At 37.8% G+C, this 23,127-nt stretch overlaps 1 protein-coding gene across 4 annotated transcripts in view; it reads left to right on the top strand.

Moving 5' to 3' along the window:
- The window catches only part of NFX1 (nuclear transcription factor, X-box binding 1), a 96,754-nt gene that overhangs the window by 38,359 nt on the left and 35,268 nt on the right, over positions 1-23,127 (top strand). For all 4 annotated transcript variants that reach the window (XR_012659034.1, XM_075083807.1, XM_075083805.1 and 1 more), the window contains exons 4-13: positions 5,389-5,466; positions 8,802-8,907; positions 14,004-14,075; positions 15,731-15,870; positions 16,936-17,035; positions 17,185-17,402; positions 17,883-17,980; positions 19,080-19,110; positions 20,230-20,312; positions 20,838-20,946. Coding sequence is in view for 3 of the 4 variants with exons in the window: in XM_075083807.1 (XP_074939908.1) it covers positions 5,389-5,466; positions 8,802-8,907; positions 14,004-14,075; positions 15,731-15,870; positions 16,936-17,035; positions 17,185-17,402; positions 17,883-17,980; positions 19,080-19,110; positions 20,230-20,312; positions 20,838-20,946 (1,035 nt within the window). In the remaining variant the exon portion in view is untranslated. The remainder of the gene's footprint in view (positions 1-5,388; positions 5,467-8,801; positions 8,908-14,003; positions 14,076-15,730; positions 15,871-16,935; positions 17,036-17,184; positions 17,403-17,882; positions 17,981-19,079; positions 19,111-20,229; positions 20,313-20,837; positions 20,947-23,127) is intronic.

Below are 23,127 nucleotides of genomic sequence, written 5' to 3' on the forward strand. Positions count from 1 at the left end.
GTAAGGACAGTGATGCATGTTTCTTGACCTGCAAAGCCCTGCTATCCTGTCTTGATTAGAACTTGTATTTCAGAGTGTATTTGTTTCCTGTTAGGTTGTTTCAGTGTAGGTTCTACTTTTCAGGCTTTGTATAATGTTGAGGATTCACTAGAACCCTAGCAGTAATTATTGTCTACCAGAAGAGAAATAGGACACTGTGGCCTACCTAACTCAATATAAACTGTTTTTCTGGAATAGGGAAAAAATCTGTTGTTTTTTTTTTTTTCTGGACACAATTTACATTAAAGCTGCTAAATTCTACAAATGTTGTAATGAATTCCAAGAAATCTTATCTAATCTCAGTACCCAAACTTCTCACTGCTACATTTTACTTCCAGCCTCGTGAGAATATCTTTTTCATAGGATCAGGTTTGAATGTTCATTCTTTTATGTTTTTGAAGCAACCGAATGTTTCAGTGAGAATGTCTCTCCATTTGGGGCCTTACAGCAGCTCTTATTTCTGTGACACGTAGTAGGAGGCTGAAAGTATGTATGTGTACATAATTTCTCACAATTTTTTGTGATCACAGCATTGTATCGGAGAAATCCTGAATACTCAGATGAGGTGGATAACATCTTTGGTGGGTTATCTTCTCATGTAGTTCCGTCTTCCACATCAATAGTAATGGGTATCTGTTACGAGGGAAAAGCTTTGGGTTTAAGGAAAGCACAGCATTACCATGGTGGGAGCCCTGGGACACCAATGCTAATCACATGGGGACCCAACACAGTGGAACCCTGCTCGGGGGCAAAGCTCAAAGGAATGCACTGCAGGGGTGGATAATAAAACTTGTGCCGATTAACATATCGTATATATTTAATGTCCTGTTCTGCACATTAGCAAACTTGCTGTTGTAATACAGATGGTGTTGTCTGAATTCCGAGATCTACAGCAGGCCATCAGGTTGGCACCCATGCAAACGTGGGTGCAGATGAGGGGGGAGGTGAACTATGCTGGGTTCCCATGTCAACAAGATAAAACATGCTTTGGATTCTACTCGTTCTAGCGAAGAACTATCAGGGTTACCGTAACGTCGTCTTCTTGTACCCTACAGTATCTCTTTTCTCAGGGACTCTTTCAGATGTGTTTTACTGAAGGTATCAGCCCTCAGATACTTCTTTGCCTTCCATTGTTTTGATGGTCATCTGAAAAATTACTTTTAGTTTGGCCAAGTGTCCTGGTTTCAGCTGGGATAGAGTTAATTTTCTTCACGGTAGCTAGTATGGGGCTATGTTTTAGATTTGTGCTAAAAACAGTGTTGATAATGCGGAGATGTTGTAGTTGTTGCTAAGTAGTGCTCACACTAGTCGAGGACTTTTCCAGCTCCCCATGCTCTGCCGGGTGCACAAGAAGCCAGGAGGGGAGGGGACACAGCCAAGACAGCTGATCCAAACTGACCAAAGGGATATTCCATACTGTATGATGTCATGCTCAGTATATAAAAGCTGGGGGAAGAAGGAAGGGGGGGATGTTTGTCTTCCCAAGGTAACCGTTACAGTTGATGGAGGCCTGCTTTCTTGGAGATGGCTGAACACCTGCCTGCCAGTGGGAAGCAGTGAATAAATTCCTTGTTTTGCTTTGCATATGTGTGCAGTTTTTGCTTTACCCATTAAAATGTCTTTATATCAGTCCATGAGTTTTCTCAGTTTACCCTTCTGATTCTCTCAGGGGGGAGCGAGCAAGTGGCTGTGTGGTGCTTAGTTGCTGATTGAGGCTAAACCATGACACCAGGCCAGGTGAAAGAATATCCTGATTATCTGTGGGGAGTCATAAGGTTTTGCTCTGTTCTTAGTCTGCTTGCATTAGACTTGTGGTTGAGATGCAACGTTTGGTAATTCTACAATGTAAGCTGTCAGTGGCACTCAGAACTAGAGAATGGATTTGCATTGTGTATTAGAGATGTCCTGGTCAGAAGGAGGAGAAGGAGCTCTGCTAGGCATCCCTTTGCCATTATGTGGAAAGGTTCTTTTTATAAAGAAGACCATAACTTTCTCCTTAGCAAGCATTTTTAGGAACATTTTTGAATTATGTCTTGGAGGAATGTGACCTTTAGATATTGCACAGCTAAGGCCAATCTGACAAAAATACCTGCATTGCACACAAGATCTTTATAAAGGGGAAATTGTTGTCTCTTGCCCCCTTCCTTCTACTTCTTTTAAAAACTGTTTCAATGTTGTTTGACTTCTACCCTTACATTGATGAAACAAAAATTTAAGCCATTTTCTCCCTTCTTTGCAGGGGAGCTAGTTTTACTGGTATTTTAATTTTGGCTGGAAGGACTGGAGATATATGAGTTATTACATGTGTGTCTGCTCCCTCTGCTGCCCCTGCCTTCCGCCTCCAGATTAGCTAGTGGTCTGTACCAATCCAATATTGGCCTCGAAGATGGCTTCTGAGTTTCAGTGGTCAGAATATGAATCTACTTGCCTTTTTTCTCTTCTTCCTTGGTTTTTTTATCTTTTTCCCTTAAGCTGTGATGTTCAAGGGCTGAAGCTATTCTGTATGCCTTGGATATTACACAGATGCTGTCACTTTTTTTTACTGGGACAAAAGCTTTTGATTGTGTCTAGCTGAGAAGGCAAAGCGGTAATTTATTCCGATACAGATTATCTCATTGGAGAACTGCACAAGACCTTTTAGAAATGTAACATGAAACTGCCAGTGTTGATTGTACTAAATTCTATTACAGTTGGAGTGACTGAAATATTCTGTTTCAAGTTCTTTTTATGTAGCTAGCTTTGTATATATGTTGAAAATTCCTGCTGTACTGCTGCCTTTGGAAACAATCTTTTAGCATTCACTCTTTATTCCAGCAGATGTGTTTTGGATCCTTTCTTCTGTGATCACCTATGACTCATCTAGGCAAGCACATAAAGCGGAAAGGTGCTTTTTTGAAACTACACTTAAAGATTCTTAGTCTGTATATATAATTCCCAGCTCTTCCTACTCAGGGTTCTTTTGAGCCCTTTAATCATTTAGGATTCTGGAAACAGAAGATCATTTGCTGTGCCTTTATGACAACAGGTATGCAATAGGAAGGGGTAGGGTTCTGGGCATGCTACCACAGATAAACATTTTTGTGGCTGAAAGTGCTACAAATAGGAACACTTGCAATATGTAAGTGTATGGAAAACATCTTGGTAAATAAGTACAAGTAAGGAATCTGTTTATCCCACAAGGAGGGTAAGGATAGCAAATACTAAAACAGTCCGTAGTAAATGAAGGTGAGGTGTGTTGATTTTGCTCAGACAAATGTCCTTCTGGTATTTTTGGAGTTCTGCCTACTTTGCTCCTGTTCAAGAGAGTATTTGAGTGGAATGTTCATTCTGTAGGGCCATCCTGATTCTCACTTTCTTCAGTAATCAGTATTTGTAAGGAGTGGTCCTGTAACCACTCCTTACAAATGTGTATGTCAGGAGTCATCCTGTCATTCTGTCCTACTGTAATTGCATCTGAATCCAGGAAGAAAATTTATTTCTTGTATTTTTGGAAGAGAGCAACCATGCATGTTCCTTGCGGGTAGACCCACATGAATGTAGCTATGTCTTATAGGAGCAAAGGATGATCAATGATTAAGAACAACAAAATATATCTTGAAAGGCAGTTTTGCTTGGTAGAAGGTTCCTATTTTACAAGGACCTTCACTATACTCTGGAGATACCATTGCTTATAGAGGACTAGGCATGCTGCTCCAGGAGAGATGTTGATAGGAGAGGCCTTCTGCTGGCCTCCTGAAGCTTTGATGATAGGCTTCACAGATCCTGAAAAACATAACATGAAATAGCAGTGAAAGAAACTATGTTAATGTAATAGTTAAGTATACTGTACAAAGTAATCCCATAGGGAATCCCTTAGGATTTAGTATGCTAGCTTTGGGAGGAGCCATATAAGGTGCTGACAGCTTCATCAGCAGATACCCCATTCAGTCCCCTGCTGCCAGTTTTTATCTGTAGCTTTTAATACTTCTGAGATGCATCAGTTTGTAGCAGTCAAATTAAAAAAAAGTCTTGGTCAGGAGATGGCAGCTTAGTGTTGAGCATGATTGTGAGAGTATACTTCTTGTGCCACTGTCATACAGCTGCCCAGCCCATAACTGTGCAGCTCTCTGAAGCAGTCTTAGTGGCACAGTGATATAAGCCAGGATAATGAGGGGTATGAATAGGCACCAAGTATTGAAAAGAATAGATGTGCTTTAGATTTGTATTTCAAGAGTGTCAAGGCAGCCTGTAATCTGGATCATCTCCAGTTTGTGAAAATCATTGCCGTTGTGCATTATGATGGTTAACATCAGAAGTCTCCAATCCAATTGATAGTGAACCTAGGTGTGCCTGTCACTGCACTGCAGTTCTCTTGTCACAGATCGGGTTTCCTGTTTGCAATCCCTCCTGCATTCATAATGTGAAAATATCACAAATCTTGGTCATGTTTCTTAATTGCGGAGAACAGTTCTATAATCACAGCTTTATTAATTTACCAGCAGTGAGTTGATTGGTTAAGAGAGACAGTAAGAGCTAATCAGTTCATATTTATGTATTTTTATTTTTAGATAAATTATAGGCTTTATAATACTATCCAATCTAATAAAAGAGTGTGTGTGTACATACATACGAAAAAATGTCTCTCCTACCTGCCCCACTTTGGTCAGTAGTGCTCGCACACTGGTATTCTTCATAGCCAGATATGTACTGCATTTGGGAAATATCTTAATGAATGTCACTTTCTTTACTGCTAATCAACACCCTTCTGAAATGCAGAAGTAAGAAAACTACTATTTAATAAAATACCAACTTTAAAAGTAATGTCCTAGTCAATAGCTAGGTATTGTCACCTTTAACTGAAGTAGATTATTCTGGTTTATATGGCACTAATTTATTCTAGACATGAAGCAATGCTAAACTGGTCTTCTACAAGACATGTAAACTCATAACATGAGAGGAGGAGAATACAGGTGGTGCTTATGACTGTAGGTAATTACATTTTTCTCACCAATTTTGAACACTTTAATACTTCTTTTCTCACATCTTTAGGTATGGTGAAGACCGTCTTTATTCTAGTAGAATGTCTTATAACAGGGTACATGATAATAGAAAAAGTGCAATTTTAAAATTTGTTCTTGCCTCTATGTAAAGTTGGAGCCTGGTCAGATGAAGTACCGTTGCTGTGTTTATCCTGATACTGTATAAAATGTATTTTTGTTAACCTGCTTTCTCACTACTTCTGAGTGAATGGAAAAACTTTGTTTGGTTGTACCTGTGGTAAGAAAAAGGCAAGAGCACTTATTCTAGGTTTGCAGACTAGCTCCTTTATTTACTTCAAGTAATCTTTATCTTTTTTTTTTTTACCTACAGATGGTAATAGTGGTTGGAGATGTCCAGCTTGTCAGAATGCTTCTACACAAGTTCCTAAAACTTACACTTGTTTCTGTGGTGAGTTTCTTGCTTTTGCAAAGGAAAAAAATTGTCATTTTGATTCTTTTTTTTTTATTTGAATTCTGATATTGCTGCTTGTTTGCCTACATCCCTGAAATTTAACCTTGTTTAAAACTGTTGACGCTGGAAGATGGGTGTACAGAGAATCACACATATGTTGCTTAAAATCTTTTAAAAATGAAATACTAAATCACAACTGAAATATTTTCATACCACTGTAATAATAGTGATTTTAATAGAATAATTATAGAATTGGCTGCTATCCTACAAGCTTTACTTCTCTAGAAGGACTGAAATAATCTGCATGTCTTATGTCTGTCTTTGTGGCAAGACACTGGTTTAGGAGGCATGGTGGTATTGGTTGACGGTTGGACTTGATGATCCTAGAGGTCTTTTCCAACCTTAATAAATCTATGATTCTGTGATTCTATACACCAAAATAATACACAATTCAAGCATACAACTATCTAAACCTTTAAACTGATTTAGCAATTTTGTCATTTATGTTGATTGGCGACGCATACAGGTTAAATAGGAAATAATATTCAGAATTTTCAGGCCTTTATGTTTAATAAAGGTACATGTTTAATATAAGAGGTAAATGGAGTACAATATTCACTAAGCTGTAAGTATATGACAAAAAGGGAGAAATGAATTGTTACTTAATTGCATATATGCAGGTAAATTTTGTTTGGGATTTACACTGTAGAAGTTTGTGTTGATTTCATGTAGCTTTCCCTTCCTTAAGTCAGAGCCACTGGAAACTTTCACGTAGCTTTCTGCAAAACAGAATATTTTGGAATTGGGCAGGAACTGGGAGTCGGTGAACTTGCCCTAAAGGAACTAGACCTATGCTGTAATAGGTAACAATTTATTCAGCATCTTCATAAGTGATCTGGGTAATGGGAACAAGTGTAGCCTAGTGAAGTTTGCAGATGACACCAAGTTGAGTGGGGAAGTAGACACTCCAGAAGGGAGAGCTGCTCTCCAGGAAGATCTGGATAGGCTGGAAGAGTGGGCTAACAAGAACCTTATGAAGTTCAACAAGGATAAGTGCAAGGTCTTGCACCTGGGAAAACATAATGCGGGAGTGCAGCACAGACTGGGATCCACCTGGCTGGAGAGCAGCTCTGTGGAAAGGGACCTGGGGGTCCTGGTGGACAGAAAGCTCAACATGAGCAAACAGTGTGCTGCTACAGCCAAAAAGGCCAACAGGATGCTGGGTTGCATCAAAAAGGGCATCACCAGCAGAGATAAAGAAGACATCTCACTCTACTCGGCGCTTGTCAGGCCACACCTGGAGTACTGTGTACAGTTCTGGTCCCCACTATATAAAAAATTATGTGGACAGGCTGGAAGGGGTCCAGAGAAGGGCCACCAAGATGATCAAAGGACTGGGAAACCTGCCATACAAGGATAGGCTGGGAGAGCTGCGTTTGTTCAGCCTTGAGAAAAGAAGGCTTAGAGGGGATCCCATCACCATGTACCAGTACTTAAGGAGCAGCTACAAAGAAGATGCAGACTCCCTTTTTACAAGGAGTCACATGGAGAGGACAAGGGGGAATGGACAGAAGTTGCTCTAGGGGAGATTCCGATTGGACACCAGAGGAAAATTTTTCACATTGAGGACAGTCAACCATTGGAATAATCTCCCCAGGGAAGTGGTTGACTTGGCCACATTGGACACTTTCAGGAGTTGTCTGGACAGGGTGCTGGGCAATGTTGTCTAGACTGTGCTCTTCCTAGAAAGGTTGGACTAAATGGTCCCTGAGGTACCTTCCAACCTGTGGTTCTGTGATAATTTTACCTGAAGTTCTCTGTATCTAAATGTGTCAGTGAGTAAGTTAAAAATAGTGCAGTACAGGTAAGACAGTTTTTGTATGACAGTGTGTGGAATCTTACAAGTATAGGGATAATGATGCAGTTAGAGTGAATGTTTTTATTCCAAATGAAAATTATACTTCTAAGACAGGTTGTCCATCTCTTAAATAGGAAAGAAATTCTCCCTAAGCTTAAAGACTGTTCATAGTGTTGGGAGATCTACAGTAGGAACCTCAGGTTGTCCACAGGGTTGGTATTAGCAGAGCACTGTGTTGGAACATAATACTTTAATATTACATAGATAGTTTTACATTAACGTTATGACATTTGGACATCACCAACTGTTTATGCAAAGCTATCTTCTATTTGATGAAAAATACTGTGTGTTAAGTGTGCTTTATTTTGTTTGGGGTTTTTTTCCACTGTTCCATGAAGAAATACCTAGCTTATTTTTCTTCTGAATCTTCTAATTTTCAGGATTTTCCTGCTTGTTCAACTAATTTAATTGAAACTCAGGTGGATAAATGCCATTTGTGGTGTTTATTCATAGTTTTCTAACTTGCTAGTTTTAGTACACCATTGTATATTCTACAAGAGATAAAATGACATAACTATGTCACCAAAAATACATTTTCTTGGTGTTTTAATTGTTGCAGCTCAAATTTGTAACATGGGCTCAGTTGCTTCATTGTCAATTTAATTCCCCTCTTGCAGAGAGTAAAATTAAGTTTGCATGTGTTAACCATGGCAATTAACTTTAACCCTGATGATCATCTAGTGCACTTACAGCTATGACATTTGCTAACAGTATGTCAGTTTAATTAAAATATGGTTTCAGTGCTTATCTGAAATACAGAATACTTGAAGCTAGCATACTGGATTTATCAGTTCTTGTTTAAGATGTCCTGCTGCATTCCTCAAAATGTCAACATTTAATGTTTAGATTTATGTAGACTCTGCTTCTTTTTAGAGAAGTGACACTTACAATTTGCCCAATCATTACATTCTGGCCCTATTCCCTACTACCTTACCAGCTAGATCTTATTTTCTGGGAATAGTGTCTTTTGTTTGTTGTTGTTGTTGTGGGGGGGTGTGGGTGTTGTTTGGTTGGGGTTTTTTTTTTCTTCTGTGTTGAGGCAGCAAGGTAGTTTCACCCTTTAGTTTTCTTATCTATTATGCAGCCTGACCAACTAAAGGGGGCTTTTAATTTTCTTGTATTTTATCAGTTTAATTTAATGTAAAATATCGGCTACCTAAGTGCCTCCTGAGAGCATAGAAGGTAAGAATCTTCTGGTGCTTGATATTCCAGTGGCACTTACTTTTAAAGAAGTTGAAAATATATCAGCACTGAAAGCTGAGAAAAATGGGAAACATCTTGTGTCATTTTGTTTTTCAAAGAAGGCTACTGTCAGTATTGAAAATAAAGCTTTTTCTTTTTGGTGTGATATTTTTTCCCAAATTCAGTATTGTATTCAAGGCAGTAAATAAGTTTGTCTTTTGACATGATTTAGGGAAGGTGCACAATCCTGAATGGAATAGAAATGAAATCCCACATAGCTGTGGGGAACTTTGTGGAAAGAAGAGACAGTGTTTGGACTGTCCGCATCTTTGTAACATGTAAGTAAATGTTTATCATATAAATATTGAAATGATCTAGATAAAACTTCTGAAGACTCTGTCTGGATGTTTTTTGACTATAGGATATGCTTAGAGGTGTATTTGGTTTATAACTCAACTTGAAGCCTGGAATAAATGGAGGTTATTTGTGTTTGCATGTGAGTTCATATGAGAGAATGGACAGGAGATTGGCAACAATAGTTGTAGCAATGTTTCTGTCATATTTTAGAAGCTGAACCAGCTGCCTGCTTGGTTTCAGGAACTTTCATTGAAGTAGAGAAATAATACTGAATAGAAGCAATTTTAAACATGTATCCAGTGGTCCACTGGACATTTTAGGTGCTGTTTTTCCTGTAATAGTGTTTGTCTATCTTAATCTAATAGCAGTGGTACTTGGTTAAACTGAAGAACTACTTCCTTCTATCCTTTGTTTCTTTTTATTTTAGCTTGTAAACTGTTGAGGATAAGAGGGCATTATATAGTATTTATCTAATTGAGACCACCAGGTGGCTGAACCAGAATCTCTCATGGAGGTCTTAGTCAGTATATGTAACTTGGATTGTTTTTGCCAACATTTATTAGTATAATTCAATGAAGAAAGGCAAAGAAGAGCAATTCTATTTTCAGTTTTGGATGTTTTCCTTTAGATCTTTTTTAGCAGTGTGATAGTATTATATTGATAAGTTTAACAGCATTAGGCAAGCTTTTTCAATGTATAAATATGCTTGCTAGTCAGAAAAATAAACTATATGTTTTTCCTAGTGTATTTAGCTTCGTTTTCCATGTATGGCAGTTGGTCCATAATGCCTGTTCATAGTTCTGTTTTGAGAAATTTTTAATAGTCAGAAGCAATTGTTTCTGCTCTTGATACATAATGAAAAACTTCAGTCATTCCAACAAATAGATTGTCATCTTACACTCTTTCGAAGGTTTACTAAACCTCAGAACTTTACTAGAACTTTACTCTGAACTTCTTACTGAATGCATTTTTTCAAACCTATTTCAATATCTTGTTGAATGAAATAATATTTCTTTACTCTCTAATACTTCTTTCCCACATGTGAAAATATTATATTCGATTTCTTTTCAGGCTGTCATTTCAGTGCCATACCTGTTCCCTTAATTCATCATCATACCAGATCCTCTCCACTGTGATTTGCAGGGTAGAACTGAAACACAGATCAGCTTTCAGACTACACTTGATGTAGCTGATACCCTGACTCAGCAGAACACTGATTCTCTTGGAGGCCAGCTGCTGGCCTCCATCTCAGGAGAGGCATGTGTCTGTGGAGGACTTTTTTTGCCCAGTCAGAAATAAGTAGACTCCTTAACTACTTTGAGAACTCCCCAACTGCAATTTGCTACCTGACATACTTTCCTGTAGTGCTTGGAAGAAACAGCTGTTCTTTTCCTCTTCTTTCCTGCCCCATTCTACAGCAGAGGCTCAGTCTCTGGCATTCTCTTCTGGGAAGAAGAGGAAGTTCTCTTCTGTGGAAGAATTCTGAACAGTGGCGATATTGTGCCTGCTGCAGGCTATGAATTTGTAGTCCCTAGTAGTCTGATCTACATGGAAATAGTGACCTTTTAAAGTCCCAGTTTACTACCGGTTTAAGTTTTAGCAAATGTAAAAGTGTTATAATTCAGCTTCTTCCACACGACTATAACCATGCTGAGATCATCCAGTCCTGGAGGTAAGGAAACAGCAAGGGTGCAGATCAAGAAAATGGGTGTGTTTGTCACTCTCTGTCTTGTGATAGTGGTCTGGAAGGGAATGCACTTTCAGCATCAGTGTTAGTGTTTTGGGCATTCCTCATTATATATTGGACTTTTTCCTCCCATGTGGGAATCTTAGGTATTTATGAGGACACGCTGCCTCCATCTGTATCAAAAAACAAGTAGAAACCTGGTTTCCCACTTGCTATATCAAGAAGTGGTGGAGTAAGATGTGAAGCTTTATCATCTGAATGCATATTTGGCAGTCTGTTTTATCAGCTCCTCTTCACTGGACAGCCTCAACTGATCTGGAAGTCCAGATAATGATCTGTAGCTGGGCAGAGTTTTCCCCCAAGAGTACTCAAAGGTGGACTTGTTGCCATCAAGGCTAGCAGTCTCTTTCATGGTTCTTGCTTGAGTTGAGATGATCTCAGAACTCTTTCTTGCAGGTACTTTTTTCTTTGGATTGTGGATCTGGTGTGTGCCTTTTTCCCCTACTCCCACAGGCTCCCATAAGGTGATAAAGTTTGAACCAGAAATGCCATTATGATCACCGAGATCCTAAAAGCTTTTTTGTTTTACTTTTCTTCAGCCACTCACCCCCACCCCTCCCCAGGTCAAATGTTTCATGTCATTGTCAAGACCTTCTACTTCACAGCATAATAGGATGATGAATTGTCTGGGATAAACTATTCATGCTATTCTCAAGTCTGTGTGACTTTAGTTAATAGTAGGGATGTGCCCATTATTATGGGCAGTGGACTGGGTCTGGTGTGATGTCTGAGTCTTGGTGCGGCATTCTTGATGTTGCCATTTCTCCAGTATTTAATCCCATCTACTCTGGGAAACGCTTTGCAGTTGAAGTATGTGGGATTCTTATTTAAAGTCCAGCTCCATCCATTGTCTTCTAGTTGAGCATACCTCTGTATCTACAGTCTGTGAGCTTGTGACAGTTAATCTGGATGAATCCTGTTATGAACCCTATTCATTGGTGGGACCTCAATCTGAGTCTTGGGGAACCTGCTTTATGAATCATTTGATTCTTGGTTAGTTTCTTATCTTTCTTTGTGGCATCAGCAATCAGAGTATGGGGGATTTAGGCACTTACAGCTATCCCCTGTTCTTTATATCAGAATTATTTATGCAGTGCCTAGCAACAGAATCTGAATTGCAGTACTTGTCAGTTTTCAGAAACCACGCTCCAGATATCTACACTGCAGCTCTCTGATGTGATGCTACCAGGATCAAATGAACATCCCCTCTTGTTCTCGTATGTGACATCAGAGGAACATTGTTCTCATTGCTTTGCATTAGGATGCTTGTATTTCTCCCTCTCCAGTGTAGATGAAATGTGTAGACTACAGGAGGTGTTGTAAGCCATTGTAATAGTTGTTGGTGGTCTAAACTTCAGTCTCCCTCCTGCTCTCTGCCTTCTGTATGCATTGTTTCACACAAGCCTAGCTTATAGCATATGGTTGTCCCCTGTGGAATAAGCAGCTCTGAGAGTGATGTGACTGTTGATGTAATGTTTTGGTGGTGCCAGTTGCGCTATTCCAAGTGCTGCTTAGGTGATGACATTATTCTTAATGTAAGCTGAAGTAGCAGGTTGAAGTGGATCGATTTACTTGGGAATCTGTTTTCCCTTTAAATCTGAGTAAGCATTGGACTCTTGTGGCTGAGGAGGAAGAATTAGATTAAGTCATGGGAAAAGATTTGGATCCTTTAATACTTTATTAATTTTGTCAAGAAAACATTGAAAATATGGGGATTTTATCCCTGCTGTGTTCCCTGAGTAGGAAATGAGGCCTTCAATTTAATCAGAAGGTGGCAAATTCAGACTGCATCAAATGCATCCTGAAAGGCAGGGTGTCTCCTTGCAAGAAATTGAGGCAAATAATTAATAAGATTCAAAAGACAACAGGTCCTGATATGGTTAATAAGGATGTTTAGAGCTCACAGCATCACATAGGTGCTTTTGGAAAGGATATTAAAGCTCATACCCTGGTTAAGAGAGATTAGGATGACAGCCAGGTTCAGGCAACAAGTGTGTTTTATCGGCAGGGGGTGGTGTGTATGTCTAACTGGTCATAGTTTTATACTTTGCAGTGTTAGAACATAATTTTTGAGGCCTTTGTCTCTAAGCACTGCCTAAAATGATGTAACAAGACATATGCATCCTGCATATTTTCAGTTTGAATCACAGGTATGTTTCTTTTGGTTTTGTGACCCTGGTGGTTGTGGCTTTCAAATTATTTGACATCTCTCTTATGCTTGTAAGGAATGTCTAAAATTGGTGAAAAATGAGCTTGCAGAGATACAGCAATTCTTCAGCCTACTGTTACCTGCAACCAGCTTACACCTATGTGTTGATCCCCTTTATACCACTAGAACAAATGATTTTCTGCTGAAGTGCTACTTTGGTTATTCATTTATATTTTGGATTTTGGGGGTTAGCTCCCCCCCACCCCAAACCTTGCATATGGATTTTTTTAATGGTTGGCCAATTCCCAACTGTATTTCCTCAATCTGCCTTTTTTTTCCCTTGATGTAGATGTCATTGTGTTAATCACCTTTCCATGGTGTAGAGTTCAGTTGGATGCTTGTGTTAAGTGTGGCAATAGCTAGCCCATTTTGGTGAAAATGAGTGAGGAGCTGGATGCTGTCTAAGGAAGAGTATAGACAAGTTGAGTATTTCACAAACCTGGGCTTGTCTATGTCCAGCAGAGGCCTTATGCAGGTAGGGACCATCTAGTATTTCTTGAAGTATGAGGTGAGATCTGATAACCAAGTAAAGGACTGGTATTGATGACACTCAGAAAATTGCACTTGATGGCAGGAAAGGAAACTGAGGGATACTTGCCGCATCTCCCGTACGTTACCTTACAGGAAGAGGAGCATCAACTCTTACTGGTGGTATTAGAAATGCTGAGTTCAAAGATAAAGCCACCAACTCAAAAGAAGAAATTCATAGAGAAGTTTTTGTCTCTAATCTACTTAAGATCACTGAAGAAAGAAATATATTAATGGTTTAGGCCTGTGATGTTTGAGTGTTATCAGTGATGAACACAGTTGAGTTGATGTATCTCTGCTGGTGAAATGCAAAGTACGTAATGTGTTAGTAGCACTGTTACTGTTGATTTGGCAACAGCAGGAATACTGAAGTTCTTCAGCATCAGTGACATTTGAGACTGATACAACTGTAATAATTTAATATTTTTTTCTTATGTTAATAATGCTTTCATACCCTGCAGGAGTGTAGGTGGCTTGTATAATGTTCTGATAATGCACTGTGGATTGGGTCATGGTAGACTGTTTCTCTGGGGGTGTATTAAAGCTGAAGTTAATGTTACAATTTTGTTTGCTGCTTTTGACTTATTTTTAAGCCTGTGCCATCCAGGACCTTGCCCTTCATGCCCAGCTTTTGTGACAAAAACATGTGAATGTGGACAAACAAGGTGAGGATGCTTTTATTATACAAAGAGAAGTTTACATAAGAATAGTTTATTAGAAGTTTATATAATAAAATTTTCCTTTCTTATAGTTTATAAAAAGTTTACAGTACAAAGTTTATTCTGAGCTGTAACTTTTATCTGTGCTCTGAAATAATTTGGAGAATTTTATATTTAAAAAAAATGGAGCTACTTTTAATTCTTTAAGAAAAATTAATATGAAAAAAAAGAGTTGTTTGCGTTAAAATCAGTCTATGGTACATGTGGTTGAATTGTCCAAGCAGTCTATGAGTTGATTTGATTCTGGAATCCTATTCTAGTACTTATTTATTTTTTTCTGTAGAAGACTCAGTGAAAGAAGTAGAAAAAAGTTCCCACCTTTTCTACCTGAATGGAATGGAATGTAGAGTTACTCCGTTCCAGAAATAATAATTTCAAAAATAACATGTACATCTGTGGGAAGCTGTACCACTAGCAAGAGAGAAGTCTGTAGTATGTTCCAGACTTGAAGGCTATCTTTTCCTTGCATGTTTGAAGCATATAGTGTCATTGCCAACAGCAAGACTGTACTGCCCATACTGTCTGTGATCTCTCATGTTCAGTTGTTCTGAGTCTTTAGAGTCCCTGTTCTAGCTGCCTAGAGCTGATTCTGTGTAATAAAATGTTTGTCTGTGCTCACTTCCAGAACCAAAACAAACAAAAATCTATTTCAGTGTTAGCATTCTTGCTCTAGAAAAAAGGTTTTCAGACTTTTACAATTATTTCTGAAAGTTTGCGTGTAATACTAAGTGATGTTAATTTTTCAAAAGAAGGTACAGCTATTTCTGTGGCAGTGTTTGTACTTGAAAGCACTTTGTCTTCAGTAAAAAAATGGATTGGTTGTAGATTGCTGAATTTTATTTTACATAATAAAATGACCTCTTTTTTTATTCTAGCTATTCCTTCTATTTAACAATTTAATAGATGCAACCAGCTTTCATTTATTATTTTTCCCAGGTGCCAGCTACTTTCACCAGATTGCCCATTTTTGTAATACTGCATATAATACTTCTTCTAAATAGCATTTTTCATATGTACAGTATTAGCATCCAAGATGTATGGTATGGCACCTCTGGCTTTAAGCTGTTTTAAAGTTACTATTTTGAATGCTTGTTTTACAGCCATTCTATGAGGCCAGCCACAATGGAAAAATAAGAGAATTTATTGTTTTGTCCCATTTTTAAAAAAACATTTAATTAAAAAACCCAACTCTTTTCATAGACCACTGTGCTATTAAGGCCCACATCCCTATCTTCATTTTGCTCAGTGGACTTAGGATTGTTTAAATCTTTGGGAAGACGTCTGTAATAGAAATATCTGCTCTTCTGGCATAATGCGTAACCATATATTAGGTTCAAGTTAGAGTGTCACTACTTTTTTTCCATTTTTTTGAGAGAAAATTCCTTAGGCTCACTACTGTGACAAGTGTCCTATTGTACGGGGGCAGGAGAGGGGAAGCAGGGGGAAGATAATGGGGCTATTTGCTAAAAACTCTTTCATTAATAAGTAAGTTATTCTGCCCTTCAAAAGCATTGGCATTTTACTGAAAAAGTATTTTCTTTTTTAATAATGCTCTATAGATATTAAGGTAGCTGACAGACTATGGTGTAATTTCTCTACAGTCATTCAGTCCGCTGTGGCCAATCAACAAAAATTCATTGTTCAAATGTATGTGGAAATACTTTAAACTGTGGTAAGCACAGCTGTACTCAAGTGTGCCATGCAGGAAAATGTTCACCTTGCCAATTAACAGCACAGCAAGGTAAGTATTGGAATGCCTTATGTATATCCACGCTATGCTATGAAAACAAGAGGGCTGAAAAAACCAGTGCCAAGGCACAAGTGCTTTATTTTTTCTTAACAAAACCAAAATCTATTGCTAGAATATTTTAAAAATTGAAGATGTGTCAGCATCACTATATATTTAAATCAGAATATAAACGTGACTAGAAAGAATCCTGCCAAGATGATGAAGCTGTTGGAGCATGTGCCCTATTAGGACAAGCTGGTGGTACTGGGCTTTGTTAGCGTGAGGAGGCTGAGTTGTGGCCTGTCAATAGCAAATAGGAGGTGAACAAGAAGACGGAGACAGGCTGTGCATAGGGAGAGGATGAGAGACAATGAGCCTAAGTTGAAATGTCATAACTAGCTATAAGGAAAAACTCTTTCTTGGAAACTTGGAGGTTTTCAAGACCCAACTGAATAAAACACTGAGGAACATGGTCTGATCTCATTGCTGACTCCGCTTTAAGAAAGAGCTTGGACTAGCTAATGCCCTGAGGGCTCTTCTGACCTGAATTGTCCTGTGATCCTACTTAGTCTTTTACTATAATTCTGAGAGTTGATTAAACAGTATATGGAAGAAGGATAGAAAGAAGTATAGGAAAACACATTTCAACAACCAACTCAGTTTCTGAACTTGGTTTTAAGTGGAAATTAAATTGTCCAAGTATGTGTGCCAGTATACAAATACATTTTTGTTGAACAGTTTATATAGAAAATTGCAAGTTCATTTTCTCAACTTTTAAGGTAATTATTAACTTACGTATACTGCTTTAATATGTAAGCTTTTTGTGCAAATAGTAATTCCCCTTTAGTTTTTATCTCCTTGTCAAAAGAAATACAACGGGAATTACAGCTTCTGTAGGACTGAGAAACCTCTATTGCTGAAATAAATCTAAAAAGCAGCAATTTCATTATCTGTCTAAAAACTGACTAACAATTTTTCACATTTTACTATAATATTAAATATTTGCTGTACTGCTGGAGGTGTTCTGTCACTGATATTCTCTCATGTTGTTTTCTGTGGAATATTGCTTTTTTTCAGTGTGTTACTGTGGAAGTAACTTTAGAGAAGTATTGTGTGGGACAGAGGAAGAATTCTCCGATGGATTTGGGAATTTCTCATGTCAGAATATATGTGGCAAGTAAGGTCACTATAGGCGTTTGGAAAGAAAAAGGTTATTTATTCACACTCAGTGATCATGATACTCTTAGGTAATTCTTTCACCCCATTTTTTTGGGTTTTTTTTCTTTGTTTCTTTGGTTTTATTTTGGGTTTGTTTTTTTCTTCCAGAAAATTAAATTGTGGGAGGCACAACTGCACACAAGTATGCCATCCTCAGCCTTGCCAGCTTTGTCCACGACTTCCACAAGTAGTGTATCGCTGTCCCTGTGGTCAGACTCCTCTCAGCAAGTTACTGGAACTAGGATGTGTTGAACGAAAAATATGCACAGATCCTATCCCGTCGTGTGGAAAAACATGTGGCAAACCTCTTTCTTGTGGTAGCTATGGTAATTAGAACTTTCTGCGTTGTAGTATTCAAATTATCTCATTGTTTTTTTTAAAAAAAGGTTCTTAACTCTTTCATTTCAAAAAATATTTATTTGATTTGTGATTTTGGATTTTAAACAAACTGAGTGTAAAAGCCACTGCAAAGACTGCAGTCTGAAAAGGTATTAAAAATTCCTTAAAATTCCTGGAACTTGGGTAAGACAGCATCATATATGTTAATGTAAAATATTGAAAATGTATGCGTTTTCAATGTTAATTGTAGACCTGAAACTCTAGTCTATAAATGCTAGTCTATATAATGCTGAAAATAAGGACAAAACTTTCTGCACAGTTAACTCAAAATAGTTAATTTGTTTGGAAATCCAACTGCACATAAGCTTAGTATATTTGAACAGTGATGGTCCTAGTAAGTATGAAGTTCCAGGTCATGGATTTTATTTTTTTATTAATTCTTAATTTTTGTATTTTCATTTTGCTAGAGTTCGTTCATACATGTGAAAGCCTTTGCCATGAAGGAGACTGTAAACCATGTTCTCATACATCAAATATTTATTGTCGTTGTGGCTTTAAAAAAAAGGTGGGTGTATAAAGCTTGACCATGGAAACAGATAATCTTTGTTTTTTAAAGCTGTGGAGAAAAAGGAGCTGAAAGAGCTGAGGAAAAGAAAGCTAAGAATTATACGAGGTTTTATGCTCCTTAGTTGCAAGAACCCTCTGTTGTATGCTAACTGATAGATGCTAACTAGATTATACTCTGAAGTGCTAACAGGCTACTTACTGTGAAAGCAATATTTTGAAGTATTTTTACAGTGTTTACACAGAATTCTATTTGTTTAAGCTGGCTGCAATATCCTATATTATCTGGCAGTATTTACGTAGCACAAAGAATGGTAGTTTTACTAAGAGTAGTGTAAACTGAGAGAAGAAAGGTAGCCTAACATAAAAAGCTAACTAAACCTTTGTAATAATAGCAAGTAGAGGTGGCTTCTGAATATATAAGTGCATAGAAATAATTGAGATTTTGCTTAATGTTGGAGAAGATTTCTCCTGCAAGTTTGCTGAAGGTAATTATAGGGTAGAAGGCTTCAGATTATCTTTCATTTTCATCACGAAAAATGTGATGCTCAGAAATGACAAGTTGGAATGTAAAGATGTGATGACTGAAGATTTAAATGTAGTTGATCAACTCTTCATCCACCACCTTTTATTTTCGTGTTGAGGATTTTAATCTATGTAAGGTGGCTTTGATCATGAGATTTTCCATCTTTCCCCTACCTTTCCGGTCAGACCTGCGTTTTTGGGGCAGTTGGTCAAAGCACAAATTTGTGCACTCTGTCAGTATTGCTTGGGAGAGCTCTCTTGGTGTCGTCCATGCAAGTTTCTGGGGTTTTTTAGGGCAAATCCCTTTCTGTCACTTCACAGCATGATCTGATGAATTAAGTGGGGAACACAAAACTACAATTTTTTTAACTGGTATCGAGCCTCTAAGAAAAAAAAGTATTGTGTTAGATTTGATGATTTTTTTTCCAGCTTTTGTTTTACCTTTGTATATAGAAGCGTTATAGGCATGAAAACTGAGAGTGCTGCTGCTTTCACGTGACTAGGTGTTTCCTAGATAAGTAAGTTTCAGTTGTTTTTATTCACTTTAACCTAATGGCTCCCTGTTTGCTTCCTAGGAAGTTCCTTGTGCTCTCCTGAGAAATAAAGGTACAATGTTATGCTACAAATTAATTTGAAATTGTTTTAAAAATGATACACAGCTCATATATTAATTTTGGGTTTGACGAAGGTGGCAAAAATCTGATCAGTACTGCTTCTTTTATCCATACTTGGTCATTTCTTGAGATGGTGCTATTTTTGGGAAGAGGTTTGAAATAAACCTCTTTCCTTATATAAAAGACGGATAGAAATGAAAGACTTCTTCAGCATTTGATTTCGAAGATTCCAGACAAGCTATTTCAATTTGAACAGCTTCTTATGCTACCTGCATATTCAGTAGGTTGCCCCTTAGCATCCTGCATATCTTTGGGTGAACTTGCACAGCTCAAATGCCAAGTAATGCTTTTTGCTCTGCTTTTGTCCAAGTTCTGGGGGAATACAAGCTTTGATTCTGCTTCACAGTTGTATGCTGCTGGTCTTTGTATCTAAGCCTGGCAGAGAGTTCCTGTTTGACATGGGAATCATTTCTTGGTATTCTGGATGTATCGTTTCAAAATTAACCTCAGTGAAATGTTTACCTGACTGGCCCCTGTCATACTGAGGTACTTACTAACAAGACACATAAGATAGTAATATGCATGTTTCCTAATTTGAGCTTTTGTCTGCGAAGACTTTACTCTTCAGAATCCAGAAGTGATTGCTTTTGTTATCTGTGGATGGTGGTAAGGATGTTCCTTCTTAGCACTGTTTCATGAGCATATCAGCAGTAGTTGTATTTAGCTGACTTTTACTGCCTTACCGTTTAGAACAGTCTTAAATTGGATGTTTGTGGTACTCCAGTATATCAGATATCCTGTTTTCTGTGTTCTGTTGTGCAGAGTTTATAGTGTAAAGACTAATGTGAAATAAACTAGTTTCATGTATTCTGTTCTCTGAAATCCTTTTGAACAAGGGTTTGTTTAAAGGAAGCTAAGTGTTCACATGGGGAACTAATGTGGAAGAGTAAGTAATTTAAGTCTGTTTGCTGGCTTACTCTGTATTAGTCTCTTCTAGACCATGCTTTGCAACAGCCTTAGCATAATATTGTGATTGCAGCTTTTCTTCTCAGCAGAAGCAAATACATACAAGTTATGACTGTTTTGGGGTTTGCGTTTTTGTTTTTAATAGCTGCTATTACATTCATGTGTGACAAGCGATGCAACAAGAAAAGGTCATGTGGACGACACAAGTGTAATGAAGTTTGCTGTGTGGTAAGTTTGTGTGTGGTTTTATAAAATTGTTCATTGTGATGTGGATTTGGCTTTGGTTGTGATGTTAAGACTTATTTGCTTTTGTATCTTTCCACTTCTGTGCACCTTCAGGCTCTATTTGCAGTGTTAGTCATACTCAAAGTTTGTGTGCATGCATTTATTTTGCAGCATTTGTTTCATAGGTTTAATTATAAATGTAAAACCACATTCCAGCCTAAATGCAATTAAATCGATGTAAAAGTGCTTTATGTTAATGCAGTGGTACTCCAGGGAGAATGTGAAGGGGAGGGGTATTACTTAATACAAGACACACAAACTATCATGTAGCTATGTCTACAGCAGAGGTCTCAACAGAATCCGTTTTAAGAACTGTGTATCCATACAGTGATGGAAAAACTGTATAGATCAGGCCTCAGCTATTTTTTGCACCATACAATCACGTAATTGTAGATTATGACCTTATGGAGAAAAACAAACCATTGGGGTTTGTGGCTTAATTCTGCTTTCTTTTTTGCCTTCCCCTAGGACACAGAACATAAGTGTTCTTTGGTTTGCGGTCGTAAACTGAACTGTGGGCTTCACAGATGTGAAGAGCCCTGTCATCGGGGTAGCTGTCAAACATGCTGGCAAACAAGTGAGTTATGTGCAAGGGTACATGACTTCTTATATATTATGGAAATTTATTCACTTAACTGGTCACTGTTGGACAGAGAGTGTGATCCAAATTGACCGGAACCTGAAGAATATGCAGTTGATTTTGATTGTGTGGTTTTTTTTATGAAAGAGAAAGTTATTTCATTTTAGATGAGTTTATTGCGTTGGATTTTAATAGTTAAATTGAATTACAGTGAAATATATTCAGTTATTTGTGTTTATCTGCCAATCACTTAAAAATTTGAGGAATCGTGCAAGAAAAAAAAGGAGTTTATAAAGATAATTTCTAAGTTAACAAGAACTTTTGTTTAGCAATGTAATAGCTGTTAGATATTGAAGTATGTAGCAAAACTTGTTCAGCTGCTTAGAATTCTGACTTTCCCAACTTGGTACACTGTTGATTTTTCTCTGGACAGGACCATTTGAAGAAATAAGAGATGTCAGTCGTGTGTGTCTTAGGCTTTCTGGTCATATTCTGGATGGTGAAAATTAGTACTGAATTGCTAGAAATAGATTGACAGCCAGCAGGTATTAATTTTCTTATGATTGCTGAACTATTTAAAGATTTAAGCTGGTGCTATAGCTTTAGACAGATATGTACTATATTAAAAGCTGTGCCACTTGAATGTACTAGTTTTCTACAACTGCTTTTACCCCTTGATGTAAGGGACCATATGCTGATTATTTTGCACCATTCTAATAGGTAGATGATACTAAATTTTTCTGATTTTGGCCTGAAGCAGACAGAAGAATGCTTCTGTGATTCCTTCTGCTAGCAGAACCTTTAGTTGATCTGAAGCATCTTCATATGTGATAGCAGTTTAATTTTTTTCTCAGTTTCATATTTTAATGTAGGTTTCCCCTTTCTTTATACAGATGTAGCTTACCACAGAAATTATAAGCTGTTTATTAAACACAATTTTTGAAAATTGGGCAGAAAAGATCCTTAATGGATTCTTCTAGCTTATATCCATCCTTCTACTCAGTGTTCACTTAAGAAGTTTGAAAGTTTTCTTTAAATCCATCATTGTGTTAAGTCTTAGAGCTGCAAATTCTAGGTTTATTTTTGCATCTGCTGTAATCTACAATAAAACTGAGGGGAGAGTGTCTCTAAAATGGAATATAAATACTCACCTCTAGTTCCCCTTCAGCTTTCATCAAATACTGTCTTTTGTCTAGTAGTTCTGCAGTCACTGCTGGAGAAAAGTGAGTCTCCTCTCTCAGAAACTGGGTACTGCTTTGGAACTGTTCACTGGAATGTGGGAAAGAGGACAGTGAGATGTTGAAAGTGTGAACCAGACCTCATGACACTGGTGAAAAGGAGAGAGACAGGTGTTGTACATTGTAAGGATACTGTTGGAGTAGTACATGCATGTCTCCTATATCACATGGACATAGTCAAAGAACTCAATTTTTATGGGGACCAACATTTCATGGAAACATCCTGGAAAAGAAAAGGTACTAGAGCCTCTAAAGCTCACTGTGGTTGAAATAGTGTTGTAGTCTCATTTAATAGCCTATGAATTATGTGCATGCTGACTTTATCTCTTCAAGAAAATAAATGTTTCTGTGTCCAAACATTTCTCTTGACAAAGCAAAATAGTAATCTGAATGTCTCGGAGGTCCTGTTAGTAACTTCTGGTCTAGTTGAGTCAGATGCACAGATTTTTCTGAGCAGTTATTTTTCTTTGCTGGATTTCATGGATTTGATCTTCAAGATCATTAAACTTCTCCACATTGTTGCAGTATTTTTGAGGATTGTATTTCACTCTCAGACCTAAGATTCAGATGCCTGTCAGCCTGGAGGATTGCCTCTCCTGTAACTTGTTCCACTGTTGGATGTGGTACACCTGAGACGTCAAGCTTTACTGCAGAATTTTTGCAGTGAGGCCCTTTTCTGAGCACAGGAAAACCAGCTACCTACTCAAGGAACCAGATATTAATGATCATTTGGCTTAAACCTTTGGGTCCCTGAAGTCTCCCATTCTGAATCTGTCTAGAGATAAATCTGCTAAGCAGTATCTCCAAAGATTTCTTACTTGCTTTCCCTGAATGCTGCTAGTTGAGACTTCAGAGGCATACATTGTGTGATTCTGACCCTGTAGCTCATGAGGAGTGCTTCTCAGCACTAAGAATTCCATCCTTGGCTCTGATGTACCTG

Source organism: Phalacrocorax aristotelis, chromosome 2 (assembly GCF_949628215.1).
Source record: "Phalacrocorax aristotelis chromosome 2, bGulAri2.1, whole genome shotgun sequence".
In the NCBI taxonomy this organism is placed as follows: Eukaryota; Metazoa; Chordata; class Aves; order Suliformes; family Phalacrocoracidae; genus Phalacrocorax; species Phalacrocorax aristotelis.